The 15,449-nt window shown below is 54.5% G+C and overlaps 4 protein-coding genes across 4 annotated transcripts; 1 reads left to right on the plus strand and 3 right to left on the minus strand.

The window, feature by feature from the left end:
• Positions 1 to 952: 952 nt before the first annotated feature.
• Positions 953 to 2,635, minus strand: CCMA1212_001224 (uncharacterized protein; the record flags this gene model as incomplete). Its single annotated transcript, XM_073698658.1, has 1 exon — positions 953 to 2,635. One exon carries the CDS (start codon positions 2,633 to 2,635, stop codon positions 953 to 955), a length of 1,683 nt encoding a protein of 560 aa, XP_073563512.1.
• A 1,425-nt stretch (positions 2,636 to 4,060) lies between these two features.
• Positions 4,061 to 4,357, minus strand: CCMA1212_001225 (uncharacterized protein; the record flags this gene model as incomplete). The annotated part of the gene is made up of 1 exon (XM_073698659.1): positions 4,061 to 4,357. One exon carries the CDS (start codon positions 4,355 to 4,357, stop codon positions 4,061 to 4,063), a length of 297 nt encoding a protein of 98 aa, XP_073563511.1.
• Positions 4,358 to 6,298: 1,941 nt separating this feature from the next.
• On the plus strand, positions 6,299 to 7,217 carry CCMA1212_001226 (uncharacterized protein; the record flags this gene model as incomplete). Its single annotated transcript, XM_073698660.1, has 3 exons — positions 6,299 to 6,588; positions 6,648 to 6,879; positions 6,963 to 7,217. The coding sequence occupies 3 exons, from the start codon at positions 6,299 to 6,301 to the stop codon at positions 7,215 to 7,217; spliced, it is 777 nt and encodes a 258-aa protein (XP_073563510.1).
• Positions 7,218 to 13,084: 5,867 nt separating this feature from the next.
• Positions 13,085 to 14,026, minus strand: CCMA1212_001227 (uncharacterized protein; the record flags this gene model as incomplete). The annotated part of the gene is made up of 1 exon (XM_073698661.1): positions 13,085 to 14,026. The coding sequence occupies one exon, from the start codon at positions 14,024 to 14,026 to the stop codon at positions 13,085 to 13,087; it is 942 nt and encodes a 313-aa protein (XP_073563509.1).
• Positions 14,027 to 15,449: the final 1,423 nt, after the last annotated feature.

Here is a 15,449-nt window from a genome sequence, read left to right on the forward strand (position 1 = left end):
GGGGGAAGCACAAAGGAGGGGGCGGGATAGATTGAGCATGCACTGCTGACTTAGGTACGAATGGATGGATGGAAGGATGGCTTGTCAGATTCTTTGGGTTTACTATTGTTTACTATCCTGGGCTGTTTGGTTAATGAGTACATGTATGTAGAGACAAAGTATGCTCGGCCAAAGAATAAACAAGCCTCTGTTCATGTCAGGTCACATCTTCACTGTCAAGTCATCAACATCATACCACTTCACAAAGAGAGAGAAAACGTCCGTGGCCATCATTGTATTGAGCACCACTCTCTGAAAACTATCTACCTACGTATTCTCACGCCCCTAGAGCCCTCCACCGGCACTCAAACCCCCTAAGAGTCCAAAACCAAACGCGCTCGAGATACACGAAAAAGAATGTCAAGAGGGCAAAGTTGATCATGTCTGCACGCCAGGCCCCCCTCGGCGAGTCCCGCAACCTCGGGCCCCGTCTAGAGCCACGGTTGATTCCACTCCCGAGAAAGGCAGCAGACTGTGCGCCTCGTCCTTTTCATCATGTCGTCTCTCACCAGTGGTGGGTGTTCTCCAGCGTCCTCTACCGTGAAGCGAAACAGTCCCTGGGCATCCGCCCCCAATTGTTCCAGTCCAGAGATTAAAGAAATTCGTTTGAATGACAGTCGAGAAGTGAATTATAAATAATCAGTGGTAAGAGTATGGCCACGGCCTGACCTCGGCGCATGAGGTAGGCATCCACCATGCGGGACTGGCTCGCCATAGAAGAGGGAGAAGCGAAAAGCTGTCGAGATCGTGTCGATAAAATGCAATCCGCGGCTGGGAAAAAAAAAAAAAAAGTGTCGTATCACAAAAAGACCAAGTGAAAATAAAGTCGAAAGTTCGGGGAGCGTCAAGTCATCAGAATTAGAATAGCGGCCAGAAGAGGAGTAATCGGTATAAAAACACACGACTTGAGCGCTCACGCCGCCGAAGCCATCTTGCGCTTCTCGACGCTGGTCAGAACCAGCCTGGATGCCTTGCGCTGACCATCTGCAGCCTCCTGTGCCTTGGATGCTCGCAGAGCACCGTTCTTGAAGACGTCGGCGAACGAGTTGCTGTCGCTCTCGCAGCCAGAGTTGCTGTTGCTATCGACGCTGCCGCGGACCTTTTGCCGCGAGCCGGGTCGGTCTGAGCCGATGGCGCCCCAACCGCCAGCAGTGGAGGCTCGCGTAGCGCCGCTCTCAATCTCGCCGGCCAGGCTGCCCGAGCCGCTGCGGCCAGAGTCGGAGTCGTTGTCGGTGATGGGCGTGGTCGACTCTTCGGCCGTCTCCGAGACGGGGCTCATGCTGCCGCTCGAGCTGCCGGATCCCTTGCGGCGCTCCAGGCCGGCACGGACGAGGTTGTGCACGGCCGAGCGCCGGGTACGCGTGGCAAAGTTCTTGCTGCCCTCGTGCTTGGCCGTGGGCTTCGCCTTGAGCTCGTCCATGGAAGGCGGGCCGCGGGGCTGTCGAACAGGGTGCTCGCCGGCACGTGCCTGGCCAGGGCCATATCCACCGATGCCAGGGGTCGCGGGGAAGACGGCGGTCTTGGGCGCGGGCGTCTTGCCGGCCTCATTCACAGCAGAGGCGGCAGCCAGCGCGCTGTTGACGGCCAGCGAAGAGGACTTCTTATGTCCGCGTCGGAAGGCGTTAGCAGATGGCGGAGGCAGAGGAGCGACCTCTTGCGGCGAATCGAAGCGGCGCGGGGGCGAGGAGCCGCGGAACGAGGCCTGCTGGCTCTCGGGAGGCGGCGAAACCTGGACGCGCGGGGCTCCCTGCTGCTGTTGCTGGTAGCGCTGCTGTTGCTGCTGCTGATGTTGCTGCAACTGCTGCTGGAAGCTGTTGAAGCCTGGCGTCATGGGCTGCTCGACATTGACGGTCCGAGCAGCCGACGAGGTGTCGACGTAGTACTGGCCACTGGAGGGATCGTAGTAGACCTGCTGGCCCTGGGCAGCGGCAGCCTGGGCAGCAAGGTGTTGCTGCTGCTCGTAAAGGGCGGCAGCCTGCTGCTGGGCAAGCTGGCTGCTGTTGATGTTGAGCTGCTGGAACTGATGGGCAGCAGCTTGGACGCTGCGGAGCTGCTGCTGAAGCCTCTGCTGCTGCTGGGCGAGGTAGAGGTTGGTGGCGACGAGCTGGGCGTAGAGGTTGGGGTCCATCTGCTCCTGCAGCTGCTCGTCCATGGACAGCTGAGGGGGAGCAAGCACCTGGTCAACAGTGTACTGCTGTCCCATCATTGCCTGCTGGTAGGCCTGCTGCTGCTGCTGCTGCTGCTGACCGTACTGGGGGAAGGCCGTCTTGGGGGCGTTGTAGACGTTGCCCTGGCCATAGCCATAGGCGTTGGCGACCATGCTGTTCCTAGCATACTGCTGCACAGGGCCGTCTGCGGCCGTGGGCGACATGGGGCCAAAGGAAGCCACCGTAGCTGACTTGGGAGCCGTTCTCAGGCCCGCAAGCAGGTGAGAGCGGCTCGTGCGAGGAGTGGGGATGCCGCCGTCGGGATTCTTATTGCCCTGCTTAATGGCATCGAAGGACAGCGGCTTGATGTTCTGGCTTCCGCGGCGCGAGGCCAGGCCTCCGGGAGAAGCGAAGTTGGAGGTCATCTGAGCGAGACTGCCTGCGTCCATGACTCAGATGGGGAACGAAGAGGAATGTGTCTGCGAGTCGAGTTGACGTAGCAGAGGAAAAAAGACGCTGCGGGCGAGAAGTAACAGATTCAGCCGGCTGTGAAGCGCTTCGAGAACGGAAAAGAATTAGAAGTCTAAGATGAAGTTGATGCAGGTTGTTGTGTAAAGAATTGCGGAGTGATGCTTTGAATCGAGAGCAGCCGAAGAAGTAGTTCGTCGGGCGAAGATGTTTCGAGGCGGTCTCGGACAGTGAAGGATGTCGAGGTTGCAAAAGACAACCAAGGAGAGACGGAGCCGAAATTCCAAGAAATCGTAGTATTCTCACAAGAAGGAAAAATCTCCAAGCATTAAAAAACAAGGCGCGGAGAGTGGAAAATTAAATCGAGTGATTTGACGGGGGAAAAGAGTTGGTCGAGGAGAAAACACACAGAAGCTGAGGATGGTTCGAACGAAGAGGAAGGATCGCAAAGATGCGGCTGAATGGAAGGGGCGACGTGAAACGACGAGCAGGAGACGCGCCAAAGGGCAACTTTATGTGAGAGCCGACGAGTGATGGTGGTTGCCGGGGCAAATCGCGATAAAGTCGATGGAGCCTTGAATCAACAGACCAGAGAGTTCGCGTCGTTGAAAAGCTTAAAACAGGATGCAAAAGGCGCGTGGCTTCTCTTGAGCGGTGGAAGAAACGCGACTGTTCTGGAAAAAAAACGCCACACAAACGAGCCTCTTGAGGGTCGTCCAAATGATGAGATGCTCGTGTCAATTCTCGGTCGGATTAGAGATGCTGGAACGATGCGGCGCGCGCGTCGAGGGCAAGGAGCGGTCGGAGAAGTAGAATACAATCGATTAACGGCGATGAGTCTTGGTCGATGTGACGTGGCGAGTGAATGCGCGGTCCGTTAAACTCCAGCTCGAGTCTTGTTGAACCCTGTCCTTGTCCTATCTTTTTTTGTCCCTGAAAAGGTCGGTCGAGTGGTTGCGTGTTTTATTTTTGGCCTTTTTTTCGTCTTTTGTTCTTTTTTGTGAATCCTTTTTTTTAACTCTTTTTTTTTCCAGGGTCCGAAAGTCCCGACGAGTGCGATGTCGTAGTCGATGATTGGAGGCGATGGAGCGCAACGGCGAGCGAAGGCGAATCGGCAGGACGAGAGTCGAAAAGCGAAGAGAAAATAGAAAAATAGGCGCGGCAAGAAAGGGAGAAGAGAATAGATGCGAAGGGCGGTGTAAATGGCGATGGGACAAAGACGGACGGAGGTGGAGGAAGGGTGGAGAGAGGGAAGATGGGAGAAGGGAAGAAGGCAGGAAAAGAGAAAAAAAAAAAAAAAAAAAAGAAGGGCAAAAAAGGGAACAGGAAAAAGAGACGAGCCGAAGTGGCGTCGCGGAAGCTGGGAAATTTCAGGTGGGCTTGGAGGGAGGCGGACGGCCAGCGGGTCACAACGTGAATGGGTGCAAGTGGCGCTGGGCGCAGAAACGGGGGGCTGGACCCCTGGAGGTGCGCTGGAGGTGTGCTGGCGCGCAGCAGGGCCGGGGCGCCGTGACAGGGCCCGACAGCGCTGGCTTGACAGCTGGGAGGCGCTGGAACCGCGTGCGAAGGGCCCTGGAGCCACTGGAGCCACTGGAGCCACTGGAGCAGCCGGATCCCGTCACCTCGAGTCTGGCGGGGTCGGGTGCGGCATGTCGGCCAATCAGGGCGCGCACAGCCTCTAGTCTGCTTCTGGAGCGAACCATGGAGGCGCTCAGTGGCTGCGTCTGGCGGGCGGCTTCGGGCCAATCAGGGGCGCGCGTCTGTCGGTACGAAGTACGTTGTACATGTACCCGTACCCATTGCTCGGATGCTGCGTGCTAAGTTGTTGACCTGGCTGGTTGGCCTCAGGAGTTCTTGCGCGGACGGCTAAATGTAGACGACACGAGCCTTCTGCACGGTCGCTTCCCTCTTCACCCAGATGGCTACCACTGAAGTTCATTGTTGTGCCGCGTGACAAGCGCCCAAAATAGGAACTGGAAGCAATAACAACAGGAGGGGCCTCTGGTTAGCACCCAAAACGCACGGGCACAGAACACCAAAATGCTCTACACTGGCTCGGACGCGACCTTCTGACTGGCTGAAAGCGCCCAACAGCAGCCCAACCCCTGCCTCGTGTCAGGGCGGCAAAAGGCACAAAACAACAAGAGAGGAAGACGACGTTCCCCCCCCTTGTTCGTACCCGTTCCGGTACCTTCAGGGGGAGCGTCATGGAGGTGTGTTGTGCCTTTTTAGACGCAGGGGAGGGACAGGCCATTGTCGCCCAGCGCCGGCCAATCAGCGGCCGCTGTCACGAGCAGGGACGCACACAGCCTTTGCAGGACGGGGCGTGACGACACCCTCAGGGAGAAGCGCGGACACGTGAGGATGAAGGGGAGGAGGGGAGATGCTTGCGGGAAATGGCAGAGAGGGGGGAAGAGAGGAGAGAACTGAAGATATCGCACGGACGAAGGATGTACAGGAACCCGGCAAGAAGAAAACCGGAAAGCTCTGGAATCGCCACTCAGAGGGGAATAAGAGGGTACTGGGCAAGTAGAAGTAGGTACAGAGACGACTTGTCAGCAGCAGTGAGTGACGCTTGTAACAACTTGGACTGGACGCGCACACACACACGCACCACCAGAATAAGCACAAATGGCGGGGTTCGAGCTAAATCGTCATCGCGTTTGCTTGTGCGCCCCTTTGTGCCTAACCTGCAAATGCGGTGGATGCCCAGCCTGTTCTTTTTTTGGTTCTTTTCTTTTTTCTGTTTCCCTTCCTCTCCGGGAGCTGTGCTTGTCTTCCTGGTCGGTCTCTGTCGTCGAACCCCTTGCCCCATGTACCTAGTCAGTAGGTACAAGTACAAGAACAAGCACAGGCACAAGAATATGTGAATCCACTCTTTGGTCCCGACGATACGAGACTCGAGAGCATGGACCACCTCTATCGACTCCATGACGACTTCACCTCTCTTTCCGTCCCATTTACAAGGTACCTGTACCAGTCCTCGTGCCTTGTGCTTCCTATCAAGCGTCCGTACCTTTCTCTACCCCTGTCAGACTCCTTCCCGATCGTCGACTCCACACGCAGCGTGCCGTGTTTCAGAATGGCCAGATTGCGTGGAAGGAGCATATGAGCGCGTTTGACCAGACATGTACACTTCCATCTACTACTACAAGTACCTAATCCAACAACATACAGTACCACAGCAGATCAACCTCTGTCCTTGTAAGGTACCTAATACGGTAGAACGGCTTGGACATATATGTATAGATGTACCTACTCTAGAGATCGGATCTAACAGACATAAGGTACCTGCTCCTACTCTCTAGATGCCTTTTATCTCATATAAATTTCGATGAATCCAGCAGATGTTGTTTGCCTAGTAGAGCTACTAGTTACCTTATTATTCCTGCTATTTATAGAGGAGTAAAGTCTACCTAGGTACCTAGGTAGGAATAAACTCAATTCATCCAGAATGGCTACAACTCCCAAGTCGCCTAAGCTGTGCCTGGAACAGTAGCAGAAAGTATGTCCAGATAAACTTCAAGCCCGCCTCCCCTTCAAACATCGTGTCCCTGTCCAGCTCTTCTTCGGTCTCACGGCACCACTCTATCCAAAACACGACCCCAGACAAGACCCCTGCCAACTCCGACTGCATCACGACCATGTCCCTGTCTAGCCGCCTCAGCCGCATCTCCAGGCCCGGCCTCTTCCTATCCCACTTTCATTCCCACCTACACCTGAACCTACAGCTGCAGCAGCGCATCGCCAGCCTTGGCTCGTCGAGGCTGGACCGAGGCCGCGATGCCCTCCTCCGAAAGGTCTATGCGCCCTTTGCAGGGCTGGCCAAGGGGTCGCCAGAATATACAGCCCTTAGCGCACTCTGGCACGGTCTGGGAAGACTAACTTCCAACCAGGAGATGGCCATCGATATGGCTACACCAACTTGCAGCAGGTAGGTGTTATAGCAGCAGTAGATTCTGGTAGATCTCTCTAACCAATCGGATGATGTAGCCACATGCTGATATCCTTGACGATATCGACGACTGGAAAAGGTCCCTCAAGGTGCCGACCAGCGCGACCATCCGCAGCCTTGTCCCCGAATGTGCGCATCATTTCCGTTGCCATTGAGGACAACAAACTCCATCTTGGGGACAGTGTCACACTCAATGGCCATCTCAACAACTCCCTTCCTCATCTCACTTCCATGACCGCCGCTGAACTCTCTCACGCGCCCTTACCCGACGTTCATCCTCTCTTGCCTCACGCCAGAAGCCAGCCAGCTAGCAGAGCTACGCAACCACATCATCACTTCGCACTGGGCCACAGAAGCTGCCCTACGAAACCCCGCGGACGGCTGGAATCACCGAGGGCAAGAGACGATGTCTTTCATCTGTCCTCCTCAAGGACACACGCAGCGGGGACGTCTACAGACATGCATGGGGCAAGAGAGTATCTTTGGGAGACTGCCGATCAGCCCCGATTGCAGCCAAGAGCAATCCCCTGCGCATCTTCCCATACCACGACGAGCTGAAGACGTTTGGGCTGCGCAAGATGACGTCCCAACATGACGTCTCCAGATAGATCGATCTACGCCATAGCTACATCTTCTACCTCTGCTTGGATCTATCAAAGCTATTACCTCCTTTCTAACGGCCCCTACCTGTATTCGCCAGCCTCATCCAAGGTAGCATTGCCAAGCCAACGCACCAACCCCGAATCCATCACGACAAGTCAACTTATTTGCTTGCGCTTGTCTCATGCATGATCCAGTGCGTGACTCGTTGGTCTGGCGCTTAACCGCAGAGCCCCGAGCCACGGCCGGCGCCAATCAGGCTGCGTGCTGCACCACCATTACCGCGCCGGTGAACTGCGACGGCGTCAAAGCGGCGTTTTGATGTGCTCTGGGGTAGGTAGCATTCTATCCCGGGGTAGCATCATATGCTAGGGTATTGGTTAACCTGTTGGGTGTCTTTGTTGCGGTGAGGGCCTCGTACAGTAGATAGCAATGCCTACGCCCATCTTGACCTACGCTCTATATGCGCAAGGCCATTTGTTTGGGTATAATGCTGTTTGGTTAGGAACCAGGATACTCGTGTTACGAATGTCCGCTAAAGCTTGTCGGAAAACAACCTTCTCTTCATATTCCCTCTACGAACAATTGGTCTCGAGGTCTTCTCAATTGGGGAGCATGTGTACAAGCCCTTATCCTAGGTTAGGCACAACAATTCCGCAGGTCGTGTGGTGCCTCGTGGCAACAAACATTGGCAGCTGAATTTAAAGCCCTTGCCTGAGAATGAGCCCTGGAATGAAACATGATCTTCAGAAACTGGCGAGATTCAAATCGGCCTGAATATCCCACTTGGATGATGGCCTGTTGGGGCTATAAATTCTTGATAAACAACCGCCGTTTAATGAGGTCTTCAGTCAGCCTTGGGGTATGTAGTTCAGACATCTGGGCCTCCTCAACCGGTAAAGGCAGCAGTTCATCCCCAAATAGGGCTTCTCGCGAAAGCTGATAAATAACGAAGTCCTTTAGCAGCTGGCTGTATGTACTGTAGATGGACAGTTGGATATTCAACGGTATCGATCATGGTAACTCGGTCGCCTTTGTTATCGATCCCATTCAACGCATCCCAATCAAGTGAGATTGAGCCATCTCGGTCAAGCCATGATTCGGTGTGTTCAGATAACGCTTTGAGCTTTGAGGAGGAACTTAACTTGGAGACTATCGCGGATGGCTACATTTATAGTCGTAGAATTAAATTTAATTCCTGTTAGATAAAGTAACATGCACATATATCAACGACTCTCATTGGCCACATTCAGAAGCCTTCTGCCATCGAACTTCGCGTCCAGACCTAAACGCACCAGTGGAGTGGCTGTTCTTCACGTCCAGCCTTTTGTTTCCAAGCTGGCCTTCTGCGGACATCTTGCAGATATTCCCAAGCCGTTGATATAAGATACGAAAATAGGTGATCGGTAATAGTTCTGACCTTTGCAGAGAATTGTTCTTCCAAGAAGAAACAAGCTAGCCTTGAACTTCCACATACAAGGATAACTCGCCCACTCCTAACGCACACCTATGTAAATCAGAGCCCTAGAGAGTCCTTCCACAAACCCCCAAGAGTGGTGGGGCAAGGAGACATGGGCCTCAAGGAGACATCAACCGTTCTGGTTCCAGATTGTAGTTGGACTGACCAAGGGCTATATACAACCGTTAGTCGTGCCAACTCTAATCATTGTGCAATAATGGCGAGCAAAAGTCAGGAGAAGCCTCTTTCTTGAAACGGCAGTCTGTCTGTTCCTGTATTTGGCCTCCCCGTACAGTCTGAAACCTGTCATATTGAATGCGGAGACCTGGGTTGTAAGTTGTGCTCAAAGCGAAACTTGGACGCCGGTATTTCAACGACGTTCGGCCCATTGGTACCAAGCCTCATTGCCTATCCACATGAGAGAACTGGGCAAACGGGCAACGAGTCCGCCATCTACCCCGGTTGATGGCTGCTCCATCTCCGGCTTCCACGGGGCGTATGCTCTGGTGGATATCCTTCTCTGACTCTGACCCCGGACGGAGTTGGTCTGGCAACATCTTGATTTGACCAAAGTCATGTCGTCACCGTTGTATTCTTAAAGCTGATGTTGTCCCCATTGCAAGTTTGCCTTCTACAAGATCCCCTAGTATTGCGAAAGAGAATTGCCCACAAAGTACTCCACCGGGCCCTTTCTCCCTGCTCGACTCCCTTCCGGCGTCTTACATGACTTCCAATGCTTCCACCCCCCCGTAAACCTCCCAACCAACAGCGAACCAAGTAGTCGCGAGAATGAACCCACCAGCGGCCGCATTCCAAAGGGGAAAGACGAAAGGATACGACACAAGCACAACACGCCCGGCTCCGAGTTGCCCCGGCTGCATCAAACTCCCGCAACTACGCATCATCGTTGTCGATGGAAACTCACAGGACACTCAATTGGGAGACCTCATCTCGTCACTTGCTTACATGTGCATACATGGACATGGACCGAGGACAACACACGCGCAGGAACACGGGATTCCCCGACCCAATCTGGCAAGCTATAATCGCCGACTTGCAAGGGCGTTCTGGAGCACTTCTTTTTGGGACGATCTCGATGCTATGCTGACTCTGCTGATGTACAGGGAAGCAACGGAAAACACCAAAACTGCAGGCATCGTCACTGTGAATGCTTTTCCAGCAGCCAAAGTACTCACGACCCTGCTTTTGAGAAGACACATGCGCAGCGGTCACAACCAATGGTTGGGAAGAACGAGGTCCACTTGCGAAAGGACAGCTTCAAGGGATGACTGGGCAACTTTTATGCGGTGATGGTAGCGTTCTTGGGGGGAGACGATAAGTCATTGCTCTTTCGTGGTAGTTGAGATATGAAGCATGACTTCGATGCCCTGGCGTGAATCCGTCCATCATTGCCCTCAATTCGATTCCCTCCTCACACGGATCTCGTCAGCACCACCCTAAGCAGCTCCATGATCCTACGCCAGTCACTCCCACACACACACACACACACACACTCACTCTCTCTCTCTGCCCTTACAAATCATGTAATATTCCTCCTCCCAAACAAAAACACACAGACACTCAACTTCCTTCCTCCATCTCTTTCTACACTCATCAAAAACTCCGCTCGGGACCGACAGCAAAAAAGACCTCGTAAAACTAGCCAAAGTGGCCGCTGACCAGGTTCCGACAAAGGCTCACGTCAGAACCATAAAACACCGCGCACTCCCCCAAGTACCTACGCCCATATCCGCGCCCATCGTCTCTCTATTTCTTCTTCTTCTCCAAATCTTCATTGTCAGTAGTGTCGCGCATGCTTCCCCCTTCCCCTTCCCATTGGGCATCTTCCCGCGCGGCTGTTCTAGAAAAAGACATCAAATGCTTCTACCGAGCCCGCTCTCCATCATACTTCCTCGCCGTCATCCCGTCAACGATGATCAGGGAAGAATGACGTGGAAATAGCTTTGACCTCCTTCACATGAATGCCATAACAGTAATCACGAGCTGCAAGCTGATCCCCCGAGAACAGCCCAGCTGTCCCCTTTATCTCCGATACCTGCATCCTCCTCCTCCTCCTCCTCCTCCCCCCCCCCCAGCTCCCCTTCAGCCTTGTACATACAAGGCGCATCCATACATACATACATACATGTACGACCCTATTTCCGCGACTCCATGTACATCCCTAACGGATAGGGAAAGTCAATTATCTTGGTGTACCATGTACCAACTGTCTCCCTTCCCTTGAGCATCTCTTACTGGGAGTAATGGATCAACAAGGGGCCCTGCTGCTACAACTCTCGATCACGTAAAGCCGGACTCAAGACTAATAAGCTACTAGGGCCACGGTTATCGGCGTATGATGATGGATGCCTGTACGCCCAAGTTATGTCCCCCGTCATCAAGGCAACGGCATTACTCGTACCTCGGTCAGCGAACATGCCTCACCTTGGGCTACATCATCTCGATACGATGTTCAAAGGGAGATACTTCATCCCCGTACTACACGTCAATCATAAAAAGCTCTTCTCACCGACTCCCCGTGTACCGTCGTCCAGGGCCTGAATCCGTAAGACGTGTAAGTACGGCAAGGCCAGGATGCATGTGCCAACCCAGCAAGTAAGCAACACCAGCCCTAGGACTTTAGCCCATAATCAACCCGCAAGCCGCATCTCAACTGCGTCGCCATGTCATCAATCATCACCCAGTAAACGCAGAAAAGAGACGCAGTGACCTAGTTCAATCCCGAGCACCCCTCCGTGCCCTCGCCCTCTCGCCTCCTCGCAATGTTGACGGATCCAAGCCCTCGGTCTTTCTCTTTTCGCCAAATTTCCCCCCCTTTTCCTCCATCTTTTCGGCGTATTAATCGCCAACCCAGTCATGTCGAGTCATATTCCGTCATGCCACGAGTAAGTCCTCACATCACCATCTCCGAAACACTACCGACGACTGAGTGACATTCTGATCCTCACTCCGCTCTCTTCCAACACCCCCCCATCTCCGCGAACCTCATTCTCGCAAGTCCGCCAAAACAGGCCCAAAGGGACAGACTCACACGACGCACCATGACCAACACCGAGCCAAAGGACGACGAACCAAATCTGTCCAAGGGCAACCAAGCCTGGGAAGTCTTCAAGAATAAACGAAAAGTGATCGGGGACGTCAAACGGACGGGCTGCCCCGTGCTCGAATCAGTCAGAGGTGCCCGCTTACCCTTCCCGATGAGATGTAGTTCGCCATACTTGTTATCCTTGACACACACTCACACACTCGCACACCCCCTATTTGTCACAAAGCGGGATCCTTCTCCGTAGCTTCCACGGATTCTAGAGAGAGAGCGGGAGAAAAGAAGACAATGCGTTAGGCACCTCCTGCCACGAGAAAAACAGCACGAATAAGGTTACGGGCTAGGAACGAGGATAGGGGCCGAGGCCTCTCTTGTTCAAGGTGGCGTTTGCTGCTTGTAGACACTCGACCGAGAGAGTGAGACCAGGATCCTTGTTCTCTCGTTAATCCTGCATGTTCAAGGGTCAATAGAAAGTAAAAAGAAGAGGCGCTCGGGCTAATGCAGATGGCTGGCGGATCGAACAACATCCCCGCAGTCGTCCGTCACAAGACTCGTCCAGGATCAGGATACATGTTTCTGACAATCAAGAGTTCACTCATATAATCAGCAAGAAAGAAGTGAAAGTGAGGAAAGGTCGTAGCGTCGTAATATTCATAACCTGATAAGCTGTAGATCAAGGAGAAGGGCAAGGACGCGGGGGAAATCGTCAAAAAGGCCCAATCACAACCTCTTGTATACCATTCCAACAGAACAGCATCAACTCCGTATTGTAGTGTAGCTCAAGAAGTGCTTTTAGGTGAGAATCAAATAGGTAACAAAAGAGGAGGGGGAACATGCAAGTAGGATATTGACGTGAGCGGCCATCTACCAAACAGGGGAAATAAGCTGGAATGGTAAAGCTGAAAGGGCAAAAGAGGAAAGGAAAGGGAGCTGGGGGAAAACAAGGGTGAAACAAGGAGATGTAACAGGGCGCCACCTATGTGTAGACCGGCGAGAACGAATTAAGAGAGAAAACGCAAAGGTACGAGAAGTCCACGTCCTGCGCCCCCCGACGTGGTTTCATGCATACCTAGGATAATGCAGCAAATCCGTGCCTCCCCCTGCAAGCGCTATTTCCTCTAAGAGTAAAATAAGAAAAGACAAACAGAAGAGAAAAAGAAGGGTAGGCGCAGAAGGAGAAACATGGGAAAAGCAGCCGAGGGCATCGGAAGCAGATCAGCCAAGGCCGAGTACGTCCGCTGGCGCAACACATTCGTTGCGCGCGCGCACGCCCCTCCCCCCTTTTTGGGATGGCTGGGCTTTCTCCCTTCACGTCTGTCTCCTGCCCGCTCAGCAATTCCATTTTCCGATAATCACCGCATCTCCTCTGGAGTCACAGTAGCTCCGTAGAAACCTCCTCCGTTGGCAGCGCACGCTAGACAGGCACCGCCTCCGTAGACGCGTGTATGGCGAGTCCAGCCAGCTCCATCGCGATCGAGGACTGAGATAATCTCGCCATGGATGTCAACGTTACGATGCCCATGATCATCAAGCTTCGAGTCCAGGCCGGAAGGAGGCGCAGGCGGCAGCAGCCCAGCCGACGGTGGGTAGGAGCTGGGCGAAAAGACGGGATCCACGGATTCAGCCTTGGGCGACTGCGCTTGGGGAGAGTGAGCCCCGGGGGCGCTAATGGGGAGAGTCCGGGTGTAGGATCGGCGGCGAGGAATAGAGGCAGCGTCTGGGCTGCCCGTCTGGAAGGCAGTGGTGGACGTTGAGGACATGTAGTCGGGGTTGGGCTGGTGGATGAAGCTCTGGCTGCTGGGAGACGGCTCGTTGTCCAAGGTGAAGACGGCTGTGCTCAGCTCCGGCGGAGTCAAAGGTGGCGCGGGAGGCAGCCGGGAGACGAAGGGTCCAGGCAGGGCACTGCCAGCGCCTCTCCAGTGCGAGTGCCGATCCGCCGTTGTGCTCGCTGGGTCTGTCGTCGTCGATGCTGCTGCTGCTGCTGCTGCTGCCGCCGCCGCCATCAGGTCTTCGTGCTGGTCACTGACCCCTTGAACGCTCTTTTCTTCGTCCATTGGCCCAAGATGTGGCTTGTGCTCTCTCTGGAGCGGCGGGCTATTGGTGGGCAGAAGGGAAGCAGAATCGCGCCTCTGGGCTGGTCTAAGCCATCGGTAGATGGCCTGCACACAGTAGCGTGCAATGATGACCAAGGCAAAAATAGACAGTCCGGTTCGAACTGACTCCCATGAGGGCGGTTGGGCTTTCAAGTAATTGTAGTCGGCGCCGGGTAGGCCTCCACGGTTGGTTACGGGCATGGTGGACTGGGAGGTGACTGCTTATGGAATTCGGCCTGGCGCCGTCAGCCGGGGTCCCTGCCAAGTCGCACTATTTCTGCGGTCAGACGGCACTCTTCTGCCCTACGGCGTTTGGTAGGGCGTTATGCGGAAGACCCAAGATACGGTTGAGGCGGTTGCCGTTTCGCAGCGGACGAGCAGGCCTCTAATTGGCAACCTCCGGGCTTGTTTCGAGGTCGGCACCCTCGGATATTGCTCTGCTGTGCTCTGCCGTGCCTTGCTTTGTCAACGACGATGCCCTTTCCTTCAAGAGCCCCAGGGCAGGAGGCTGGACGCGGCGCAAGCCGAAGTGACACGGGGGCTGCTGCGCAAAGATGGCGAGTCGTGCGGACTGGGTATCTAACTGCCAGGCGCTGTTCCAGCGAGTGTCTTGAGGTGTCTCGTGTCGAAGTAGGTAGTAAGAAGCTTGTACGACATCGATAAGTCGTTGCCTGTGACAAGGGTGAGTGCTGCGCTACTCGGTCGATCAAGGGTTCTTCTTTTCCTTTGCTCGTGAAAACCGAGAAACAGCTGACTGAAGAGTAGACGAGTGAGACACAACCACAGGGGAAAGGGAACAAAGATGTTTTGTCGGGGTGAGATGAGCCTTAATATAATTCAGAATGGGATGGGATAGGGTACCGTGTGTCTCTCGTGCGCGTGGCTTTTCTCCCTCTGTCTTCTCCTCCGCGAACAGAGGGGCAAGGGAGGAGAAAAACTTCCAAGCGCGCTAGATCCCACCGGGGAAGCGCCATACTGGTCTTCTGGATAGCAGCAAGGCCAGGCCCAGAGATGTAGCCTCTCAGCCATCCCAAGCAATCTAGTAGTAGCAATAGAGAAACATCCGAGGGAAAGGGGGGAGGGGGGTGAGAGCATGGCCCGTAGCACCGCTAGGGCAGAACAGACTCATGTCAAGTACGAAACAGGAGGCGTACGAGAGGCAAAGCCATGTAAGGAATGGGCACGTCTGTACTTTGTGCGGAGCATGTACTGTCAAGGAAGACTGATGATGCTGATGGCAGCTGGAGTTTGAGCAGGGGGGTGCGGGAACATGCTGGCAGGGCTTGTGCTGTGCTTGCTGGTCTGGGTGCATTGATTTGCCTCGCATGGCATGGCATATGCTGCTAGAAGGAATGCCTGTCGTAGCACGTCCATTTCCACTCGGGCCCCTCCACCATCCAGCTCACGGGAAGAAGCACCCTACCGCTGGCATGGGGTATCGGAGCCGGCAGAGTCCACGGCGGGTCGAGGGAGAAGGAAATGCGGAATTTGGGTCGCGCCAAAGCGGTTGATCCTCCTGGTGGGCGACGGGGCGTGTTCTGCAACATGGAGCGGCAGGGTGCGGCGGACCAGGTAGGGGAAGTGTAAGAACAGCATTAGGAATGCTGACAACTTACACACGGCT

Source organism: Trichoderma ghanense, assembly GCF_004382785.1.
Source record: "Trichoderma ghanense strain CCMA-1212 chromosome Unknown scaffold_0, whole genome shotgun sequence".
NCBI lineage: Eukaryota > Fungi > Ascomycota > Sordariomycetes > Hypocreales > Hypocreaceae > Trichoderma > Trichoderma ghanense.